Below are 23,376 nucleotides of genomic sequence, written 5' to 3'. Positions count from 1 at the left end.
GCGAAGAACTGACTCTTGGGAAAGACCCTGATGCTGGGAAAGATTGAGGGCAGGAGGAGAAGGGGACGACAGAGGATGAGATTTTTGGATGGCATCACCAACTTGATGGACATGGGTTTGGGTGGACTCTGGGAGTTGGTAATGGTCAGGGAGGCCTGGCGTGCTACGGTTCATGGGGTCACAAAGAGTCAGACACGACTGAACGACTGAACTGAACTGAACAGTTAGTAAATTCTTATATGATTTCCCAGTTGTATGTATATGTGTGTGTGTGTGTGTGTGTGTGTGTGTGTGCGCGCGCGCACACACGTGTGCTTAGTTAGTTACTCAGTCATGTCCGATTCTTTGTGATACCATGAACCATAGACCCCCAGGCTCCTTTGTCCATGGGATTCTCCAGGCAAAAATACCAGAGTGGGTGCTTCAGGGGATCTTCCCAACCCAGGGATCAAATCCAGGTCTCCTGCATTGCAGGTGGATTCTTTACCATCTGAGTCACCAGGGAAGCCCTCCTAGTTGTATAATTATTTCAAATCTTGGCAGTCTTCCATTTAATGTGAAATACAAATTTATTTGGATAAATTGCACTTTTTATAAAAATACTGAGCTTTCAGAGTATTTCAAAAGACCATTTTTAACTCTCTCTTTTGAGAAGAAAGCTCTCTTCTGAAATTCACCTGTTGGAATCAGTTGCAAGAGGTTAAAAATCAAAACTTATTGTGAGATCTTGGGGACACTCTGTGACCAGTGCTTTAGATTGCTCGCACTGCAGGATCTATAAAGAGAAGTGATCATTGGTAACATTTTTTGCTCTCAGTTTTGTCAGTGCACTATTGTGAACTCAGCATCTGTCCCAAGGTGGCCCTTTTCTGTAAGCATTTGCCAATGACAAACAGCACTAGTCTTTATTGAAAATAAATGTATCTAGTCATCCACAGTAGTCATTTCTTCTGGCCTATTACCTTTTTCATTAAAAGATTATTATTTAGTATTATTTTAATCTGAAGTCTTTATTGTTTTCTTCATGAAATTTCCAGGTTGGATTTAGCCTTGGCTTTGTTGGTCCTTGGGGAGGCTGCCAGATTAAACATAGATTGTTTGAAAGCTTTCATGGACCTAATGAGAGATTTTCTGTTAAGCATTACGCCTGTTCAAAATCGGGTAAGAGTATATTATTAATGAAGGTGCACAAAAAGACCTACATTGAAACAACTTTTACTTCTGACCCTATTTTAGTTGTACATTATATTAGGACTTATAATGATCATGAAAGAAAGTGAAAGTGTTAGTCGCTCAGCCCTGTTTGACCTTTTGGGACCCAAAGACTGTGGCCCGCCGACTCCTCTGTCCATGGGATTCTCCAGGCAAGAACACTGGAGTAGGTAGCCACTCCTTTCTCCAGGGGTCTCTCCAACCCGGGATCAGACCCTGGTCTCCAGCACTGCAGGCAGATTTTTTACTGTCTGAGGCACAAGGGAAGCCCCTGTAATGAGCCTGACTTTGTAATAATAATTTTAGTTAAAGGTGGAAGTAAAGCATGTTTACTATACATCCCGACATAAATAGATAGAGATACAGCGATAGTATATTGTACTCACACACATGCATGAACACAAAAGGAATTTTAAATTTTATTAGCAAACATGGCATCAGATAGTCATGGTTTAGTTTCCTAGTTAAAAAAATTTTGTCATTACATATTATTAAGATTTATTAACACATTTTAGTGAGGATGAGGTAACTGTTTCTCTGTTGTTGAACTTTGAGCTTATTTCTAATTCAGTTAATTGCGTTATTCACAGTTTAGTTCAGTTCAGTTGCTTAGTTGTGTCCAACTCTTTGTGACCCCATGGACTGCAGCATGCCAGGCTTTCCTGTCCATCACCAACACCAATTCACAGTTAATTACAAATAATATTGAACTGATACTCTCATACAAAAAAATCTTTACCTGCATTTATGAATATTTCTTTAGATTTATTACCAAATGATAGACTATATACTTTACTTTAATACTCTTAAAACAGCTGTTCAAATTCCTCTCCAGAATATATAACTTTCTTGCTTTCCTATGAAAAAATATATAAAAGTGTACATACAAATTGAGCTATATACAAAACAAATTCTTTTACAATATGAAATGGAGAATAGTATCTCATTGGATTAATTGACAATCCATTGATTACTAAGGAAATTGAAATGTTGTACTTTATATACTTTTTAGTAATTTTTTATTTTTTGAACCTTGTCTCATGCAATCTACCCATGGAAAACGTGCTTTTAATGAGTGCATTTTAGAAATATTAGTTGATTATGGTCTTTTAACAACTCTATACAAACTGAAGATATTTCTTATAAGTGTGGTATGTAGTTCTCATTATGACAGAACACACTTTGATTCTCTAATAGCTATTTTCTCATTTTAGGATAAAAGCTGCGAGGTAGATGACTTTTCCTGGGCCCAGAATGTAGTCTCCATATACATAAAAATTCTTGCAGAAATCTGCTTATATGCAACCAATTCTGTTTTGAGAAAGACTGCTTTAATTGGTTTCTGTGACTGTAAAAACTCACAGAAAGATATTTTACTTGTGGACAAATCACAAGAAGAGCCAGAATTGAGGGAAACGAGTATTTCGGGTCTTTTGGAATATTTCTCTTCAGAAACATCAGATTGTTGTAAGTAAATTGTTTTCCAACTTGAGAAATATTTTTAAGATATCTCTCTATATATAATAATAAGCTTTTTATGTACAAAATGTTAACATTTTGAAGTGGGAAGGTAATTTCAAATTCACTAGAACTGTCTACAAATTTAGGAAGTCTATTTTATAAGATGGAAATTTTTCATCAGTAATTTTAAAACAGCTGAAATGTACCCTAGAGTTTGTTGATTTATGATTCAAGTTACATTCCTTGGAAACAGGAGATGACCTTAGGAAAACTTATAAAATGTGTGTAAAGTTTGTTTTACTCTTGTTCCATTAGGCCATCTCATCCATCTTCTCCATTTTCATTTACTGTTTCTCTTGTTCTTCCCAGACCCCAGAGCGTTTCTCTTTAATCATTCAGATATTATAGTACATTCTTCACATCTCGCATTTTATGCTCAAAATGTGCCTGACTTGTGTCTCAGTACTAAAGTTTATTTTTCTACTGTTGCCTATGCATATTATTAGAATAAGATACTTCTGTTTTTAAAAGGGCACGCCAGGGACAATATAATTCAAAAGCGTCCTTTCAGGTTAGCTGGAACTCTTCTTTATGGATATCGTGTAGTCTGTAATCTATATGTTACTATAATCTCTTAGGTATATGTTTCTCGCTTTTAAGATAATTGAGATTGGAGATTCGTGTCTGAATTATATTTGTATTAACCCAGTGTTCACCATGGTGTTTAGAACATAGTAGGTGGGCAATAATGATAGTGAGTTTATTGTGTAATTAAATAAATCACTGAATTTCAAAGATAATTGCAAGATAAGGAGGCAAATTCATTGATTTTGAACATGTGTGAATATAATTTTAAACAGTAAGATCTTAGTCACAGATAGTTTCTTTCTCAAGAACTTGCTTGCTATTTTAAAAGTACTTTCAATATAGTTCTGGTTTAAATAGTAGATTGAAACTTACTTTGAAGTATAATTTACTTGACTTTTGCCCACTTTTTAAGAAGATGATGCTAATTTTCTACCAGTGCCAATTTTAAATAGACTTTTAGTTAACAGATAAATTATACTTCTCCCTTGTTTATAGTATTGATCAAGTGAACAGGTATTCACTTCTCTCGCAGTTCACATTTTTTTTTTTTTAAATGTATTTAGAATGGTCAGAAGTCTTCCTATATAGTGGCAGCTCAACAAATGCTTTTTAACTTGCCACTGCACAGATTCATGTGAAACTTTGGGGCCTTCAGTTTTTTCCCAGCTGTGTAGAATTAGTTCTTTCTGCTCTTTTCCTGCTCTGTTCAGTGATGGGTATAGAAGATCCTGTGTGTGTAGGATCTGTATTCCTGGAAGCTTCTCGGCCTCCCTCTGACCATGAGCCCTGAGCTCTGGTAAAACCTCACAACAGTAGGATTGCATGTTTCTGTGGATCCTACAATTTTTCTTCTTTTTAGCAATCTGATTTTTTTTTTCAGCAGATTGATGATTTCAGTGCATTTATTTGTTCATTGTTGATCTTTCTTTGATGCTTCTTATCGTCTCCCCGATGACTTTGATAGTATGGGAATAGAACATGGGTGACTTCTTGGAAGAGATTTTTGCTTTTCCATTTATTATTTACAGCTTCATATTCCTCATTCCCCTGAGCAATACACCCCAAATCTTCCTAGTTCAAATATTGGCCATGTCCCCTATAATTGTTTCTCTACGGAGAGCAGACCTATTGAGAACTTTTTTTGGCAGTTATTTGTGCTTTTTCTCTTCTGAGCAGTGCCTATAGAGAACGATCTGTGAGCTTGGACTTGCTGAGATCCAGTCATCCTTGGTCATTGCTTTCTCTTCTTTATAAATCTGAATAAGCACACTTGTTTCTGGTTGGTATGAACTCAAACCAGTGGAAAAGTATGAGATCCAAGAAACAGCAGATTCTGATGTGTGTCCCTAGGTGACATCGCTGCCTAGATACTTGTCCTGTAACTGATAGTCTCATGAAGGTATATACTTTAATTGCGTCCTGAATAACTCCTGTAGGAATTTGTAAATTTCACTGTTGGTATAATGTACAATGTGGTTCTATCCATCTATAGTGTTATGGATCAAGGAGCCTTCTCTACAGATCACATGGTGTCAGCATTTTATTCTTAAATGGCAATAAAATAGAGAGAGAGAAGGCAGTTTCTAACAAACTGCGGTCTGAAGGTGGTACCCTGAGGCTGTGGTTGACTCTTTTGCTTTCGTTGATGTTTTTCTTATGCTTATACTTGAACTTAGCATTGAAATCATTAAACAACATTTTATCAATATTTTCTCAACCCAAGTGGGAAAACAGATGTTTCGAGCTGTGGAATACCTTTAAAGATTCTATCTGCAGTAAAGAGGAGAGACATACCAAAGTTGCTTCCTCTGCAGTCAAAACTCAATACATTTTCTTAGGCCTCAAAGTTGTACAAGCCATAAATAATACTAGTGGTGTTTGCCTCATTAACGATTCTGAGTATTTTGAAATCATGAATACTTAAAGCATCTTTGTGGTTTCTTGTGGGGAGTGTTTAAATAAGTTGATGATGATTGTTTTGCTAAAGATGTCTCAAGAGTGTCAGAAAATTCTGCAATTTTTTCCATCTCTATCAGAATCAGAGAATGCACTTCTACTGGACGTAAGGTTTAGGTCTCTTCCTTGTGCTTGTACTGAATATCTGGTCTTCCTGCATCAGTCAGCATGGTGAAAAGTCATTGCTTTACATGACTGTTCACATGCATGGTCAAATATATCACCAAAGGAGAGGGCTTACTATTTTTGTTGATGTGTTTCATTATGACTTGATTCTTTGCAGTGTCGCTGATTGATTTTCCCACAGAGGGAAAATGATTCTGTCTGGCTTGTCCTGTGTGCATGATCGTTGATAATGATCACCACTTTATCAGACCACTGAAAGTAGGTGCCTCCGAAAGTAATGTCATCTGTGCAGACCTTGTCAACATGATTACTGGAGCGGATAAGACTGTCTTTTTGGAAAGTGACACAGAGAGCAAGGAGCTCTTCTTTATTTAATTGAAAATAACCTTTTTTTTTCCTCATAATTTTCCCTTCAAGTAAGTATATTTTTTGCTTAGAGGTAAAGAATCAATTCTGGAGTCATGCATATTTGTATTTTAATTCTGTCACTTTTATCTCAAAATTCCAGGTCAACTTATCTAATCTTTTGATTGGATTTCTTTGCTCCATAATTAAGATAAAAATACTATTGTTATCATGAGACTTTTTGTAAGAAAAAAACTATGGAAACATATACATAGTTGGCATGGTAACTCATGGATAGTAAAGGTCCAATGGATATTAATAAGTTTTTTAGTTGCTAATGTATTTAATGATATTATCACAAGATAGAAGTCAGTGAGGAAGGGTTTTTTCCTAATACTTACTCCTTTGTACACTTTCTATCTGGGAATTCTGTTTTATTTACTTAAAAGATATAAATGACACTGGAAAACATTTAAGAATATTATGAACATTAAGAATATTATGCCTTTTTATGAATGAATCAGGCAATATTTTTATGGGCCATTTTTGTGTATAGCCCTTAATATAAAGAAACTCTTCAGATCATGGTTTTGTGAAGACGATCTTATAGGAAACAACTTCCATTAAGTTAATTTCCTGTCGATCTTACCTGGAGCAGGTGCAGAACCTGAAAAATGTGGAGGAATGGATGGCTACTTAGCATGTACGTTTTTTATTCTAACGTTTTATGTCAGACACCCTTATCATAGAGTCAGATATCTATTAATTCTAGACTGAGGTCTCTGGCCAGTGACAGAAGTGCTGAGCTTTCACGATTTGGGTTGAATAGAAATTTCTATATATGGTTATAAATACCACCTCTGAATTTAATATCTGGTTGAAACTCCAGGTGTCTGACTTGTAGGATTCCCTTCATGGAGGACCATCCTCTACACCTTCTTCTATGGACTGAACTGTGCTCCTCAAGCCTCACAATTCATATGCTGAAATCATAACCCGCAACATGACTGTATTTGGAGATAGGGCCTACAAGGGGTAACTAAATAAGGTCATGCTGGTGCGGCCCTGATGTGATAGAACCAGTGTCCTTATAGGGAAGACACCGGAGTGCTCACTCTCCACTGGGTCGGACACAGTGAGAAAGCAAACTGTCCCCCAGCCAGGAAGAAGGCCCTCACCGTAAACACAGCCAGACGGCACCTTGATCTCAGACATCTCAGCCTTCAAAACCATGAGAAAATGAGCTTCTATTGTTTAAGACCTCTGGTCTATGGCACTTTGTTAAGGCAGCCCAAGCAGACTAGTACACTTCCCAGTGGTGTTCAGCTGCTGGCAAGTTTGAAGGTCACTATTGGGAAAAAGGTTTTGTAGCATATACCTAGAAAAGACAGTTTTGAACTAGAAAGCTATGAGGGAAGTTAAAAAATGTTAATTTATTTAAACACACAGAATTTTGCCTACTGAATTTATGACTTTGAAAAACACTTTGTCCTAATGGGTAACAGAGTAATAATAATCATAATGGATATTTGCAAAACTCTTACTATGTGTCAGGCATTGTTCTAGGCATGTAGCATGCATCACCTAACATATTAACCATTATAACAAGACTGGATTGTAGATATTCGTAGTATCCCCTTCTGGTGGATTAGAAAACTGAGGCACTAAGTGTTTATTTTTCCAAGGAAATTTAGTCAGTAAACGGTACATGTGAGACTTAATCTAGGCAGTCTGTCTTCAGAACCTGTGCTAATAACTACCCCACTGTGCTATGCTAACTATGCTATTTGACCTTTTGAATGACGTGGAAAAAAAAAAAAAACAATCCATTTTCATGTTGACCAATATGAAAAAGATGACTGAGAACTTCTGTCTGACAGTCCTTGTCCTACAACAATGCTTATAAAAGCATTTTCAGACTTTCTATTGTGTGAGTCCTTATTGCCAAGATAAATTCCTGGACCTTGTTTCAGAAATTTGGATTGAAAATACTAAAAGTAGAATCCAGGAATAATCTGTATTATTAAACCACTTCTGACACTGTATTTTGAGAAAACATAGCCTATGTATTTTGCTCTAAGTTCAGTTCAGTTCAGTCGCTCAATCGTGTCTGACTCTTTGCGACCCCATGAATCGCAGCACGCCAGGCCTCCCTATCCGTCACCAACCCCTGGAGTTTACTCAGACTCATGTCCATTGAGCTGGTGATGCCATCCAACCATCTCATCCTCTGTCGTCCCCTTCTCCTCCCAACTTCAATCTTTACCAGCATCAGGGTCTTTTCCAATGAGTCCGCTCTTTCCATCAGGTGGCCAAAGTATTGGAGTTTCAGCTTCAACATCAGTCCTTCCAATGAACACCCAGGACTGATCTCCTTTAGAATAGACTGGTTGGATCTCCTTGCAGTCCAAGGGACTCTCAAGAGTCTTCTCCAACACCACAGTTCAAAACCATCAATTCTTTGATGCTCAGCTTTCTTTATAGTCCAACTCTCACATCCATACATGACCACTGGAAAAACCATAGCCTTGACTAAACAGATCTTTGTTGGCAAAGTAATGTCTCTGCTTTTTAATATGCTGTCTAGGTTGGTCATAACTTTCCTTCCAAGGAGTAAGCGTCTTTTAATTTCAAGGACGTAATCACCATCTGCAGTGATTTTGGAGCCCAAAAAATAAAGTCTGACACTGTTTCCACTGTTTCCCCATCTATTTCCCATGAAGTGATGGGACCAGATGCCATGATCTTAGTGTTCTGAATGTTGAACTTTAAGCCAACTTTTTCACTCCCCTCTTTCACTTTCATCAAGAGGCTCTTTAGTTCTTCACTTTCTACCATAAGGGTGGTGTCATCTGCATGTCTGAGATTATTGATATTTCTCCCGGCAATCTTGATTCCAGCTTGTGCTTCATCCAGCCCAGCGTTTCTCATGATGTACTCTGCATAGAAGTTAAATAAGCAGGGTGACAATATACAGCTTTGATGTACTCCTTTCCCTATTTGGAACTAGTCTGTTGGTCCTTGACAAGGGGGTAAAATGTCCTCATCAGAGGAAAATACTTTTCCTACTTGTTACAGACCTTTATGCATCCAGCCCGTGTGTCCTTATAGCTGATGCTTTATATACGACATACACAGAGGGAAGCCCAGCTCTGTGTTATACACTGTGTTTGAATATGGTGTCTAGCGTTTACACTACATATGCCATCTTCTATGTCCCTACTTTGGTTTTTAGAGTGATAAAAGAATCCTGCAGCCTACCAGGCTCCTCCGTCCATGGGATTTTCCAGGCAAGAGTACTGGAGTGGGGTGCCATTGCCTTCTCCGGATAAAAGAATAGCTTTTAATAAGCCTTGATTATCTGAAATCTGTTCTGTGAAAGTAAAACTTGAAAATGATCTATCTGGTGGGAAACAGGCAGCAGACCCGGGTTTGGTGTGTCTCATAGAAGAAACAGACAGTGAGTGATAGAATCAAAAGTGTCACAGAGGAGTAGAAGCCTCATCAGTCCTCATCTAGGGCACATCCGGACCATTTGCAAACAGTGTATGGCCAACTTCTGCTCAGAAGTCAGCTGAGGTTTGAATCCCCTGTCTCCCAAAATGGGTCATTCCACTTTTGAACCCTGCGAAGGATTCTTCCTTATATTATAGTGAAATCTACCTTTCCATGTTTTCCAAACTTTTGCTTAAATTTTGCTTTCCAGAGGCAACCAAAAATAGTCTACCTCATTTCTCACATTCAAGTCCTTCAGATATTTGAAGATAATTGCTTTGGTTCTCTTTCTCCATCTCCACGCTCTCATCAAATCCTATGTCTTTGCTTACTGCCAAGTTCCTATGGCAACTTTTTGTAATGAATGAAAAGCATATTTTAAATATGGTTTATAATTAACATACATTTGCTGGAAGGTGGTAGTGTTGTTAATTTTGTCTGAATTTGTAGTAATTTATCCTAGTTTAAAGTATGAGGTGAAGAAGGGTAGGTCCCAAGTATTTTTCCATTCTATGTTGTCTCAGAACAGAGAAAAGTAAATATGACATTTTTGCCTTTCATTCCTTTGTTGAGAACTATTTTCTTAATCTGGTTTTACAGTAATGATAGTGAATGAAATACATGTCACAGTTGTAAAATAACCTTGTATGCTTCATTTTGATTCATTTTAACTTAGGGAAAAACATTAGCACAGAGTAATATTTCCTTTTTAAAAAGTAAATGAAAGTTAATTGGAATCTTAGAACCAATTGAAACTTTTAATGATACTCTATTAAATCTTCAATATACCTCTTACCTTGGTGAAGGTTATCCACAAAAATACTCAGTAATACGGTTGTGTTTTTATACATGGAAAGTATTTAACTCCTTTAATAACCCAAATACAGGTTAGCCATCAAATTCAGACAAATATAAAATGATAATTATAGTACTGGTTATATTAATATACATGTAAGGCAGTTAGACAAATGTATCCGTTTGTATTTTTAATTTTTAATTTTATTTTATTGTGGGAAAAGCACTTAACATGATACCTACCTTCTTAGAATTTTACATATACAATGCGTCATTGTTGATTATAGGTAGAGTGTGGTAAACCAGTTCTCTAGAGCTTATTCACTTTGTTTGACTGAAACTATGTCTCTTGGTTAGTAACTCCTCGTTTCTACTTTCCCTTGTCTCCTGGAAACCACAATTTCACTCTTTGATTTTATGAATATGACTATTTTATATTCCTCCTATAAATGAAATCATGCAGTATTTTGTCTTTCTGTGAATGACCTACTTTGTTTCACATAATGTCCCCAAGATTCATATGTGTTGTTACATATGGCAAAACTTCCTTCATTTTTAAAGCTGGATAGTATTCCACTGCAGAAATGCACCACACTTTCCTTGTCCACTCATTTCCTGATGGACATTAAAGTTGTTCCTATCTCTTGGTTATTGTGAGCAGTGCTTTACTAAAGATAAGAGTGAATATCTCTGTACTAAATATAAGAACTATATATCCTTTCCTTTGGATATATAGCTGGAAGTGGGATTGCTGGATCCCATGGTAATTCTATCTTTATCTTTTTGAGGAACATTCAAACTTTTACATAGCACCTGTTACAATGTTTCTTCAAGAAAGTTAGAGGTAGCAAGGGTATATTTCATGAAAAGATGGGCACAATAAAGGAAAGAAATGGTATGGACCTAACAGAAGCAGAAGATATTAAGGACAGGTGGCAAGAATACACAGAAGAACCATACAAAAAAGATCCTCATGACCAGATAACTACTGATGTGATCACTCACCTAGAACCATACATCCTTGAATGGGAAATCAAGTGGGCCTTAGGAAGCATCACTACGAACAAAGTTAGTGGTGGTGATGGAATTCCAGTTGAGCTATTTTAGATCCTAAAAGACGATGCTGTGAAAGTGCTGCACTCAGTATGCCAGAAAATTTGGAAAACTCAGCAGTGGCCACAGGACTGGAAAAGGTCAGTTTTCATTCTAATTCTAAATAAAGGCAATGCCAAAGAATGTTCAAACTACTGCACAATTGCACTCATCTCACATGCTGATAAAGTAATGCTCAAAATTCTCCAAGCCAGGCTTCAACAGCACATGAACCAAGAAATTCCAGATTCTCAAGCTGGATTTAGAAAAGGCAGAGGAACCAGAGATCAAATTGCCAACATCTGCTGGATCATCAAAAAAGCAAGAGAGTTCCAGAGAAACATCTACTTCTGCTTTATTGACTATGCCAAAGCCTTTGACTGTGTGGATCACAACAAACTGTATAAAATTCTTCAAGAGATGGGAATACCAGACCACCTGAGCTGCCTCTGGAGAAATCTATATGCAGGTCAAGAAGCAACAATTAGAACTGGACATGGAACAACAGACTGGTTCCAAATAGGGAAAGGAGTACATCAAGGCTGTATATTGTCACCCTGCTTATTTAACTTATATGCAGAGTACATCATGAGAAATGCTGGGCTGGATGAAGCACAAGCTGGAGTCAAGATTGTGGGGAGGAATATCAATAACCTCAGATATGCAGATGACACCACCCTTATGGCAGAAAGGGAAGAAGAACTAAAGAGCCTCTTGAGGAAAGTGAAAGAGGAGAGTGAAAAAATTGGCTTAAACCTCAACATTCAGAAAACAAAGATCATGACATCCAGTCCCATCACTTTATGGCAAATCACTGCAGATGGTGACTGCTGCCGCCGCTAAGTCACTTCAGTTGTGTCTGACTGTGTGATCCTATGGACAGCAGCCCACCAGGCTCCTCCATCCACAGGATTCTCTAGGCAAGAATACTGGAGTGGGTTGCCATGAAATTAAAAGATGCTTGCTCCTTGGAAGAAAAGCAATGACCAACCTTGCAGCATATTAAAAAGCAGAGACATTACTTTGTCAACAATGGTCTGTCTAGTCAAGGCTATTGTTTTTCCAGTAGTCATGTATGGATGTGAGAGTTGGACTATAAAGAAAGCTGAGCACCAAAGAATTGATGGTTTTGAACTGTGGTGTTGGAGAAGACTCTTGAGAGTCCCTTGGACTGCAAGGAGATCCAACCAGCCCATCCTAAAGGAGAGCAGTCCTGGGTGTTCATTGGAAGGACTGATGCTGAAGCTGAAACCCCAATACTTTGGCCACCTGATGCAAAGAGCTGACTCATTTGAAAAGATCCTGATGCTGGGAAAGATTGGGGGCAGGAGGAGAAGGGGACGACAGAGAATGAGATGGCTGGATGGCATCACCAACTCGATGGACATGAGTTTGGGTAAACTCCGGGAGTTGGTGATGGACAGGGAGGCCTGGCGTGCTGCGGTCCATGGGGTTCCAAAGAGTCAGACAGAACTGAGCAACTGAACTGAACTGAAGAGTTACCATGTTGCATTCCCACCAGCAATAATTTTTTTTCCCATTTGAGTGAACACATGTTGTATTTGCTTTTTGTGGATAATGGCCATCCTGACATGTGTGTGGTGGTATCTCACTGTGGTTTTAATTTGCATTTCCCTGATGACTCCTAATATTGAGCTTTTGTTTTTTTGTTTGTTTACCTATTGACCATTTGTATATCTGTTGAAGTCCTTTGTTCATGGTGATCCACCTTTATGAAAGTTATTTTCAGTCTATGTCAGGTAAATCATATAGTGCTGTCTCACTGAGATTTGTTCCTGGAGATTTTTCTTTTCTTTTTTTTGGAATTCTTTGCTCAGTTGTTCAGTGAAGAGATATATTACCAGATCAGGGTTTTCCTGCGACTGTGACTTCAGCTTTGACTGTTTTTGTGTATTTTTGGCAGCACTGGGTACTACTTGTGGGGCACGGGGCTCTTCACGGAGGCACGTGGCTTCTCTAGCTGTGCCTGTTTAGGTGCCGTGATCATAGCTCTTTGACTCTTTGTCACTCTCCTCTCTCACCCTCATCTAGACCCTCTTTAGTTCCTCTCCATCTTTGCAATGAGAGTGTTGTCATCTGAATAGCTGAAATTGTTGCTATTTCTCCCAGCAATCTTGATTCCAGCTTGAGATTAATCCCGTTCAGCATTTTGCATGATGCACTTTGCATATAAGTTAAATAAGCAGGGTGATAATACGCAGCTGTGGCGTACTCCTTTCCAAAATTGAACCAGTCCATTGTTGCATGTCCCGTTCTAACACTTGGTTCCTGAGGTTTCTTGCATCCAGGTTTCTCAGGAGACAGATAAGAATTTTTCCACCTCTTTAAGAATTTTCTATAGTCTGTTGTGATCCTCAAAGTCAAAGACATTCATGTAGTCAATGAAGCAGAAATAGAAGTTTTTCCAGAATTCCCTTGCTTTCTCCATGATGCAACAAATATTGGCTATTTGATCTCTGGTTCCTCTGCCCCTTCCTAAATCCAGCTTGTATATCTGGAAGTTCTTGGTTCACATACTGCTGAATCATATAGTTTGAAGGGTTTTGAGCATATCCTTGGTAGCATGTGAAATGAGGATATTTGTATGGTAGTTGGAACATTCTTTGGCCTTGCCCTTCTTTGGGATTGGAATGAAAACTGACCTTTTCCAGTCCTATGTTTTCCAAATTTGCTGACTATTAAGTGCAGCACTTTAGCAACACTTTAATCTTTTAGGATTTGAAATAGCTCAGCTGGAATTCTATAATTTCCACTAGCTTTTTTTTTTTTTTTTTTTTTTTTAGTACTAAAGCTTCCTAAGGCCCACATGACTTCACACTCCAGAATGTCCAACTCTAGGTGAGTGACCACACCATTGTGATTACCCGTCATTAAGACCTTTTTTTTGTACAGCTCTTCTGTGTATTCTTGCCACGTTTTCTTCATCTCTTCTGCTTCTGTTAGGTCCTTACCATTTCTGTCCTTTATCATGCCTGTCCTTGCATGAAATGTTCCCTTGATAGCTCCAGTTTTCTTGAAGAGATCTCTAGTCTTTCCAAGCCTATTATTTTCCTCTGTTTCTTTGCATTGTTCATTTAAGAAGGCCTTTTTATCTCTCCTTGCTGTTCTCCGGAACTCTGCATTCAGTTAAGTATATCTTTCCCTTTCTGCTTCTCTCAGCTATTTGTAAGGCCTCCTCAGCCAACCACTTTGCCTCCTTTAATCTCATTTTCTTTGGGATGGTTTTGGTCACCACCTCCCATACAATGTTACAAACCTTCGTCCATAGTTCTTCAGGCACTCTCTCTACCAGATCTGATGTCTTGAATCTATTTGTCACTTCCACTGTATAATCATAAGCGGTTTGATTTACATCATACCTGAATGGCCTAGTGGTTTTCCCTACAATCTCCATTTCTAACCCTGAATTTGGCAATAAGGAGTTCATGATCTGAACCACAGTCAGCTCCAGGCTTGCTTTTGCTGACTGTATAGAGCTTCTACATCTTTGGCTGCAAAGAACATAACCTATCTGATTTGGGTATTGACCATCTGGTGACGTCCATGTGTAGAGGTGTCATTTGTGTGGTTGGAAAAGGGTGTTGTCTATAAGCAGCATGTTTTCTTGACAAAACTGTTAGCCTTTGCCCTGTTTCATTTTGTACTCCAAGGCCAAACTTGCTTGTTTTTCTGGTTATCTCTCTCTCTCTGTTTTTTTTTTTTTTTTTTTTTGGATTCTAATCCCCTATGATGAAAAGGACACCTTTTTTATGTTAGTTCTAGAAGGTGTTGTATTAATAGGTCTTCATATAACTGGTCAGCCTCAGCTTCTTCAGCATCAGTGGGTGGGGCAGAGACTTGGATTACTGTGATATTGAATGGTTTGCCTTAGAAATCAAGTGAGATCATTCTGTCTTTTTTGTGATTGTACCCAAGTACTTTATTTCAGGCTCTTTTGTTAACCATGATGGCTACTCCATTTCTTCTAAGGGACTCTTGCCCACAGTAGTAGATATAATGGTCATCTTAATCAAATTTGCCCATTCCTGTGTGTTTTAGTTCACTGATTCCTAAGATGTTGGTGTTTACTCTTGCCATCTCCTGCTTGACTACATCCAATTTACTTTGATTCATGGACCTATCATCCCAGGTTCCTATGCTGTATTGTTCTTTGCAGCATCGGACTTTGCTTTCACCACCAGACACGTTCATAACGAAGCGTGATTTCCCCTGTGGCCCAGCCACTACATTGTTTGTGGAGTTATGTTAATAATCGCTCTCTGTTCTTCCCTAGTAGCATGTTGGACACCTTCCAAAACGGGGGGCTCATTTTCCGGGTGTCATATCTTTCTGCCTTTTCACACTGTCCATGGGGGTCTCCAGGCACGAGTACTGGAGTGGGTTGCCATTCCCTCCTCCAGTGGACAGAGCACGGTTTGTCAGCACTCTTCACTATGACCCGTCCATCCTGGGTGGCCCTGAATGACATAGCTCAAAGCTTCATTGAGTTACACAAGCCTTCTCACCATGATAAGGCTGTGATCCATGAAGAGGATGTTACTATTAAGGGCATCTCCAATTCCATTTAAGAACAATTCAGTTTAAAAAAAAACACAATTTTGTTTTACTCCCCTCTGTGACATTTAACACACTCTAATTTTAGTAGCATTGTAGGTATCTTCCTTTATCAGTTCAGTTCAGTTGCTCAGTCATGTCTGACTCTCTGCGACCCCATGAACCGCAGCACACCAGGCCTCCCTGTCCATCACCAACTCCCAGACTTTACTCAAACCCATGTCCATCAAGTCGGTGATGCCATCCAACCATCTCATCCTCTGTCGTCCCCTTCTCCTCCTGCCCTCAATCTTTCTCAGCATCAGGGTATTTTCCAATGAGTCAGCTCTTCACATCAGGTGGCCAAAGTATTGGAGTTTCAGCTTCAGCATCAGTCTTTCCAATGAACACCCAGGACTGATCTCCTTTAGGATGGACTGGTTGGATCTCCTTGCAGTCCAAGTGACTCTCAAGAATCTTCTCCAACACCACAGTTCAAAAGCATCAGTTCTTTGGCGCTGGGCTTTCTTTATGGTCCAACTCTCACAGCATTTATTTGTCTCACTCATCTCTCCTTTAATTGCATTATTGATCAACACATCTAAGGGTAGAAATTTGCTGGTTAGTTTGGTGCATAGTAATTCTCTTCTCAACAATTTCTGTTTTGAAGCCAGGTTTCTTTAATAGCCCAATACTTGGGCACTACTTGTACAACTGTAATTTCATTCCTTTCTCTTTCATTCAATGTTTGCATTAGACTGGGGTAAACAGATATCACTTATCAAGATGCAAACTATTAGAAATTCCCTGGTGGTCTAGTGTTTAAGATTTTGCACTTTCACTGCAGGCCACACAGGTTTGATCCTTGGTCAGGGAGCTTAAGATCCCATATGGTGCTGCAAAAAAAAAAAAAAGTAAAATTTTTATGGATTTATTATCTTAATTAAGAAAAGGGAAGCTTTTATTGCTCAAAGATGTCATCAAGATTCTGCCTCTTGACATCTTTGTATTCTGACAGCTCAGGATGTTGGATTTTCATTCCTATGCTTGTTACCTCATTATTAAAAGGTAACATTTGGGCTGTAGACATCACAGATCTACAGAGAATTGCAAAGCAAAAGGAAAGAAATGGAATGATGCTGACTTCTTCTAGAGTTCGTCTATCTTATTATAAACTGAAAGATTTCCAAAAGGACATCAAAAGACTAGCCCGTGTGTGAAATTGTCAGGCCTGGGCACCCTTGTCACCACTAGCTACAAGGAAGGTTGGAAAAGTAAATGTCTGGTAGGGAGAGAGACACTTATAATGGCTCATGAGAATTCATTCCCAAGATCTGGCTACAAAATAGGATTCTGTTTTTAAGGAAGTGTTGCCAGGTATAGCACGTATGGAGGCAGGCAACTATCTAATGACTTTCTTAGGAAGTAGAAAAGATGGCAAGTTTGTGCAGTCAGCACAACATACCAACACAACTTATTATTTTATCATCTGTAAGTTTTAATAGTCATAGTGTTAGCAATTTGAATAGTCATCGTATCTACTATTTTGAGTTTACTGTCTTGTTTGGTTACATATCCAATGTCAGAAGGGCTTTGTATTTGTTTGATATTTATAGAAGTTGAAAATTAGTTTGTGTCACATTAGTAAAAAACTTGTAAAGTATATTGCTTTTACATTTGCTTGTATATTTTGTGCTATTTTTGTTTTCACCTAAATATGTTGTACATATATTCTTAATAAATATGAAACTCCTTTCTTTATGTTGATCCTATAAATTAATTGAAAATTTCTGTCCTTATTATTGAAAACTCATGAGTTGTCCCTTTTTGGAATACTGAACAACTTCAGTTCTATTTGTCTAATACTATATTTTCAATTTCTCTTTTTATGATAACTTTACAATTTTACCAATGAAATTGTTTTGCTTTTTCATTTGCTCCAAGTTCATATTTTCTTGGTTGGTTTTTAGAAAAGAAGTATCACTCAGAAGCTCAATAACTGTGTTCTTTGGGGAATGTTATAATGTTAGACTTGATCCCAATGCTTCTGAGCCTTGGGCAATAGTAGTGATAAACCTAAATATAAACATTTATGAGGAGTAACACGAATTCTACCTCTGCTTATGTGGTTTAAGTTCTTATTATCTTTGTTAAATCTGTGAATAGGATGTGAGAGTCTGGGCCGCTGTGTGTTGCTGTGCCCCGTCTTTAGATGAAATCGTCGCTAAGCATCTCTGGCTTTCGGCTCCCGTGTCCGATTCATGTCAAGGATGTTTCTGATGTAAAAAGAAGCACTTGTTATACATTTGTATAAGTGTGTGTTTACATGTGTGTGTGTGTGTGTGTGTGTTTGTATAAGTACAGTGACTAGGTGACATGTGGTAAGGTGGGTTAGGAATGAACTATCAACAAATTATGTTTTGATAAATACTTACACACTTCACTTCTTAAAAGTTTAAGTACTGCATACCATAATCTCACATCATAAGTTCAAAAAGTAATTTCCACAGGAATTAAAGCCTTTAGAATAACTGGAAGAAAATACAGTGTAGTCGTTTTGTAACTTTCAAGCAGGAAAGCATTTTGTGAACAACACGGAAGTCATAAATCATAAAAGTCATGATAGGAAGATAACTACATAAACTATATAATATTTATATAATATATAATCCATAATACTTATATAATATAATATGCATATATATATATATATGATATTTGTACAGCCCACCAGCCTCCTCTGTCCATGGGATTCTCCAGGCAAGTGTACTGGAGTGGGTTGCCATTCCCTTTTCCAGGGGATCTTCCCAACCCAGGGATCGAACCCAGGTCTCCTGCATTGCAGGCGGATTCTTTACCACTAAGCCATCAGGGAAGCCCATATGAGATAGAGATAATAATAAAAAGAAATATCATTTGTCATCGCTATTGCCAACTTCAGTTTTCAGTGGTTTCAGAACTTGTTAGATGGCCACAACTGGACCAAGACTAAGTCTGAACTTGTATTTCTTCCCTGGCTGCCTTCCCTTGTGATTATCACGTAAATCCATAGTTTGGAACTTCAAACACAGTCTCCTAAAGCTACAAATGTTCTTAGAGGAAATGTCTGCACATCCAGTGTGAAACCAGAGCTGTCGCGTGCAGCGGGAGGTTTTCCATTTTCTCACGTTAGCGCTTCCAGGCGGGGATGAGCAGACTACCAGCGGACTTGTTCCCCGACCTGGCGCTGAGACGGAGCCCCAGATCCGCCCGGAGCGGTGAGAAGCGCGGTGGCGTCCCGCCTCCTCCGTCTGCTGCCTCCGGCCAAGCCGCTGCCGGGGAGCAGGTGGCTTCTGTTTGGAACGTGGGAGAAGTGGAAATTTCAGGTCTGAGGTACAAGACGAAGGGTCCCTGTAATCCAGTATTCTGAGGCTTGTACTTCCTCTTGTGTTTCCACAAACAAACACAAACTTCAGATATGAGCTATTGAAGTCGCTCAGTCGTGTCCGACTCTTTGTGATCCCGTGGACTGTAGCCCAACAGGCTCCTCCGTCCATGGGATTTTCCAGGCAAGAGTACTGGAGTGGGTTGCCATTTCCTTCGCCAGAGGATCTTCCCAACCCAGGGATCGAACCCGGGGCCTCCTGCATTGTAGGCAGACGCTTTACCGTCTGAGCCACGGGGAAGTCCTTGTAATTTAAAATAATACCCGATAAAAATGGAGAAAGCTAACCATTTTCTTCCTTGTCAACACTGCTTCTAGCAATCAAGGCTTAGTCTGTAGGGACTGTAGAAAATAATGCATTGTGGAAGTGAGACCTCCTCCTCTAAATTTGCATGAGGATCTTCATGAAGTCCTGAATATAATAAAGCGTTATTGTAATTTTTGAAAGTGTTATTGCTCTTCTCAGGAAGTTTTGCTCTCATTTCTACAAATGTATCTTCATTTAGTTTTGTACATGTAACTAAAAGATTCCTACTGTCTCATTCTCTTTATTCCCTAGTATGGTTGCTACTGTTTCTTTTGGTTGGGACAGGCTAAAACATGAGCTGGAGTTTTTAGTCAAAAACCTTGCCCATGTAAAAATCGTTAGCTATCCAAATAAAGGTGCTGAGACTCTCATGGAAATATCTCCCATGTTTTTAAATCATAAATACAAAGACGATCCATTTGATCCAGTGGTTTAAGATCCATCTGTAGCTGAACATAACAGCAAAAGGCCCGTGAACTAAAAATCATGCAATATTTTCAAAAATGTTCATGGTGCTAAAATATACTCTAATGTACCATCTTAAAAATCAATTTTGTAATAATATATCTTAGCAGAAGACAAAAAAATAAGATACATTTTGGCTCCCCATCCAAATTTAATTAGGAAGCAATGTGTATACCTTAATGAAAATTAAAAAAAAAAAAACCCACTAGGTACTTTTAACTTCCATGGTTGTAGCAGTTAGAATTATATTAAGCTCTTCCAGAGTGCTTCAGAACATTTTTTTCTATCGTTTAATCTTGTCCAGAAATACTAATACTCTAGAGTCACTGTCTTCTTCACCCAGCTCTCCCATCTATCAAGAATAGCCTGGTAGTATGTTCAAGGATACAGAAATCCCTGATTTAATCTAACACATTAATTCTGTATGAGATCCAGGTATTTCTTAAAGGTTTTGAGTGAGTAGTTATTTCATTCAAGATATCTCAAGTAGCTGCTTATTGGAAAGAATTATAAAAGGTCCCCATGTGGAGAGAAGTGTGAGAGATTTAGAAGATGAGAGAAAACAGCATGAAAACTGTTCAGCTGCAGTGAATAAAAGTTCACTGGTCTGGACTTGGTGTCAGATATTTGGGGTTACTCTCAGCTCAGCTGTCAAGTTCTAGATGACATTAGGTACCTTGATTTATTTCTCAGAATCTTAGTTTCCTTAAGATTACAGATTAAGAATGTTTGCATGTAATATACTCATAAACATCGTCATTAATTTTTTTTTAATTTCCAAAAAAGATCTTTGCTGTTTCATTCTTTTATTGTTGTTGCCTTTCAGATACAAAAACCTATGAGGATTAATTCCTTCTATTGAGATAGTCCATTTAATTGAATGCAATTGAAAATGAATCCAAGAATGAGAAGTCTGATACTTCTTTAATTATATGAATCATGAATGTTCTTGATAAACAAATGAACTACTTTCTTCTTTGGTTCCCAATTGTAACTCCAGAAGATAGTTATTTTTCATGAAAATTTCTATAATTGACTGTGGGAAGAGATCATGAAATTTAAGGAAGATAGGTTCTAATCAGTTCCTTAAATATTTGTCAACATTTTGGCATCCTACTTGTCATTACATTTCAATTAACTATCATAGGCTAATAAAAGCAAAAGCTAACTTTTGCTTTGTGCTTTTTATCATACTTACAACAAAAGAGGGCATATTAGTAATACTCTGCTTCTCTTTGGTTTATTCTGTCGGATACTTGCTTAAAAAGTGTAATGATATAAAATAACTCTTTGATCTAAATTTATTTGGGCTTCCCTGGGAAAGACTAGAGATCTCTTCAAGAAAATTAGAGATATCAAGGGAACATTTCATGCAAACATGGGTTCGATAAAGGACAGACATGGTATGGACCTAACAGAAGCAGAAGATATTAAGAAGAGGTGGCAAGGATACACAGAAGAACTGTACAAAAAAGATCTTCACGACCCAGATAATCACAATGGTGTGATCATTCACCTAGAGCCAGACATCCTGGAATGTGAAGTCAAGTGGGCCTTAGAAAGCATCACTATGAACAAAGCTCGTGGATATGATGGAATTCCAGTTGAGCTATTTCAAATCCTGAAAGATGATGCTGTGAAAGTGCTGCACTCAATATGCCAGCAAATTTGGAAAACTCAGCAGTGGCCACAGGACTGGAAAAGGTCAGTTTTCATTCCAATCCCTAAGAAAGGCAATCCCAAAGAATGCTCAAACTACTGCACAATTGCACTCATCTCACATGCTAGTAAAGTAATGCTCAAAATTCTCCAAACCAGGCTTTAGCAATACGTGAACCGAGAACTTCCAGATGTTCAAGCTGGTTTTAGAAAAGGCAGAGGAACCAGAGAGAAAATTGCCAATATCCTCTGGATCATCAAAAAAGCAAGAGAGTTCCAAAAAAACATCTATTTCTGCTTTATTGACTACATGAAAGCCTTTGACTGTGTGGATCTCAATAAACTGTGGAAAATTCTGAAAGAGATGGGAATACCAGACCACCTGACCTGCCTCTTGAGAAACCTGTATGCAGGTCAGGAAGCAACAGTTAGAACTGGACATGGAACAACAGACTGGTTCCAAATAGGAAAAGGAGTACATCAAGGCTGTATATTGTCACCCTGCTTATTTAACTTATATGTGGTGTACATCATGAGAAACGCTGGGCTGGAGGAAGCACAAGCTGGAATCAAGATTGCTGGGAGAAATATCAATAACCTCAGATATGCAAATGACACCACCCTTATGGCAGAAAGTGAAGAGGAACTAAAAAGCCTCTTGATGAAAGTGAAAGAGGAGAGTGGAAAAGTTGGCTTAAAGCTTAACATTCAGAAAACTAAGATCATGGCATCTGGTCCCATCACCTCATGAGAAATAGATGGGGAGACAGTGGAAACAGTGACAGACTTTATTTATTTATTTATTTTTTTGACAGACTTTATTTTTTGGGGCTCCAAAATCACTGTGGATGGTGACTGTAGCCATGAAATTAAAAGACGCTTACTCCTTGGAAGGAAAGTTATGACCATCCGAGACAGCACATTAAAAAGCAGAGACATTACTTTGCCAACAAAGGTCCGTCTGGTCAAGGCTATGGTTTTTCCAGTGGTCGTGTATGGATGAGAGAGTTGGACTGTGAAGAAAGCTGAGCATTGGAGAATTGATGCTTTTGAACTGTGGTGCTGGAGAAGACTCTTGAGAGTCCCTTGGACTGCAAGGAGATCCAACCTGTCCATCCTAAAGGAGATCAGTCCTGGGTGTTCATTGGAAGGACTGCTGCTGAAGCTGAAACTCCAGTACTTTGGCCGCCTCATGGGAAGAGTTGATTCATTGGACAAGACCCTGATGCTGGGAGGGATTGGGGGCAGGAGGAGAAGGGGACGACAGAAGATGAGATGGCTGGATGCCATCACCGTCTCGATGGGCATGAGTTTGAGTAAACTCCGGGAGTTGGTGATGGACAGGGAGGCCTGGCGTGCTGCGATTCATGGGGTCGCAATGAGTCGGACATGACTGAATGACTGAACTGAACTGAACTGGTGGCTCAGCAGTAAAGAATCTGCTTGCAGTGCAGGAGATGTGGGTTTCATCCCTGGGTAGGGAAGGTCTCCTGCATAAGGAAGTGGCAACCCACTCCAGTATTCTTGTCTGGGAAATCCCATGGACAGAGGAGCCTGGGGGGCTACAGTCCATGGGGACATAAGAGTTGGACACGACTTAGCAACTAAACCACCTCCACCACCAATATTTACCTTATTTATAAACTGGTATTGCCATTTGTTGAGGGATGCGTTGGTTGGATGGCCTCACCGACACAATGGACATGGGTTTGGGTGGACTCTGGGAGTTGGTGATGGACAGGGAGGCCTGGCGTGTGGCGGTTCATGGGGTCGCAGAGAGCTGGACACGACTGAGTGACTGAACTGAACTGATCGCCATTTGTTGCTGGAGGGACTTGTGGAAGATGTGCTGAAGGACTTGCATAATCAAATATATTCTAAGTTTCTATTATTATAT

General features: G+C 38.8%; 1 protein-coding gene across 1 annotated transcript in view; it reads left to right on the top strand.

Moving 5' to 3' along the window:
* Window positions 1–23,376, top strand: part of TMEM232 (transmembrane protein 232) — a 249,098-nt gene that overhangs the window by 70,792 nt on the left and 154,930 nt on the right. Inside the window, exons 8-9 of the mRNA XM_061149508.1 lie at window positions 1,038–1,161; window positions 2,427–2,679. Of these exons, the coding sequence (XP_061005491.1) occupies window positions 1,038–1,161; window positions 2,427–2,679 (377 nt within the window). The remainder of the gene's footprint in view (window positions 1–1,037; window positions 1,162–2,426; window positions 2,680–23,376) is intronic.

This window comes from Dama dama, chromosome 9 (genome assembly GCF_033118175.1).
Source record: "Dama dama isolate Ldn47 chromosome 9, ASM3311817v1, whole genome shotgun sequence".
Lineage (NCBI taxonomy): Eukaryota > Metazoa > Chordata > Mammalia > Artiodactyla > Cervidae > Dama > Dama dama.
The sequence above is the reverse complement of the archived record's forward strand: the minus strand, read 5'-3'. Positions and strand labels throughout refer to the sequence as shown.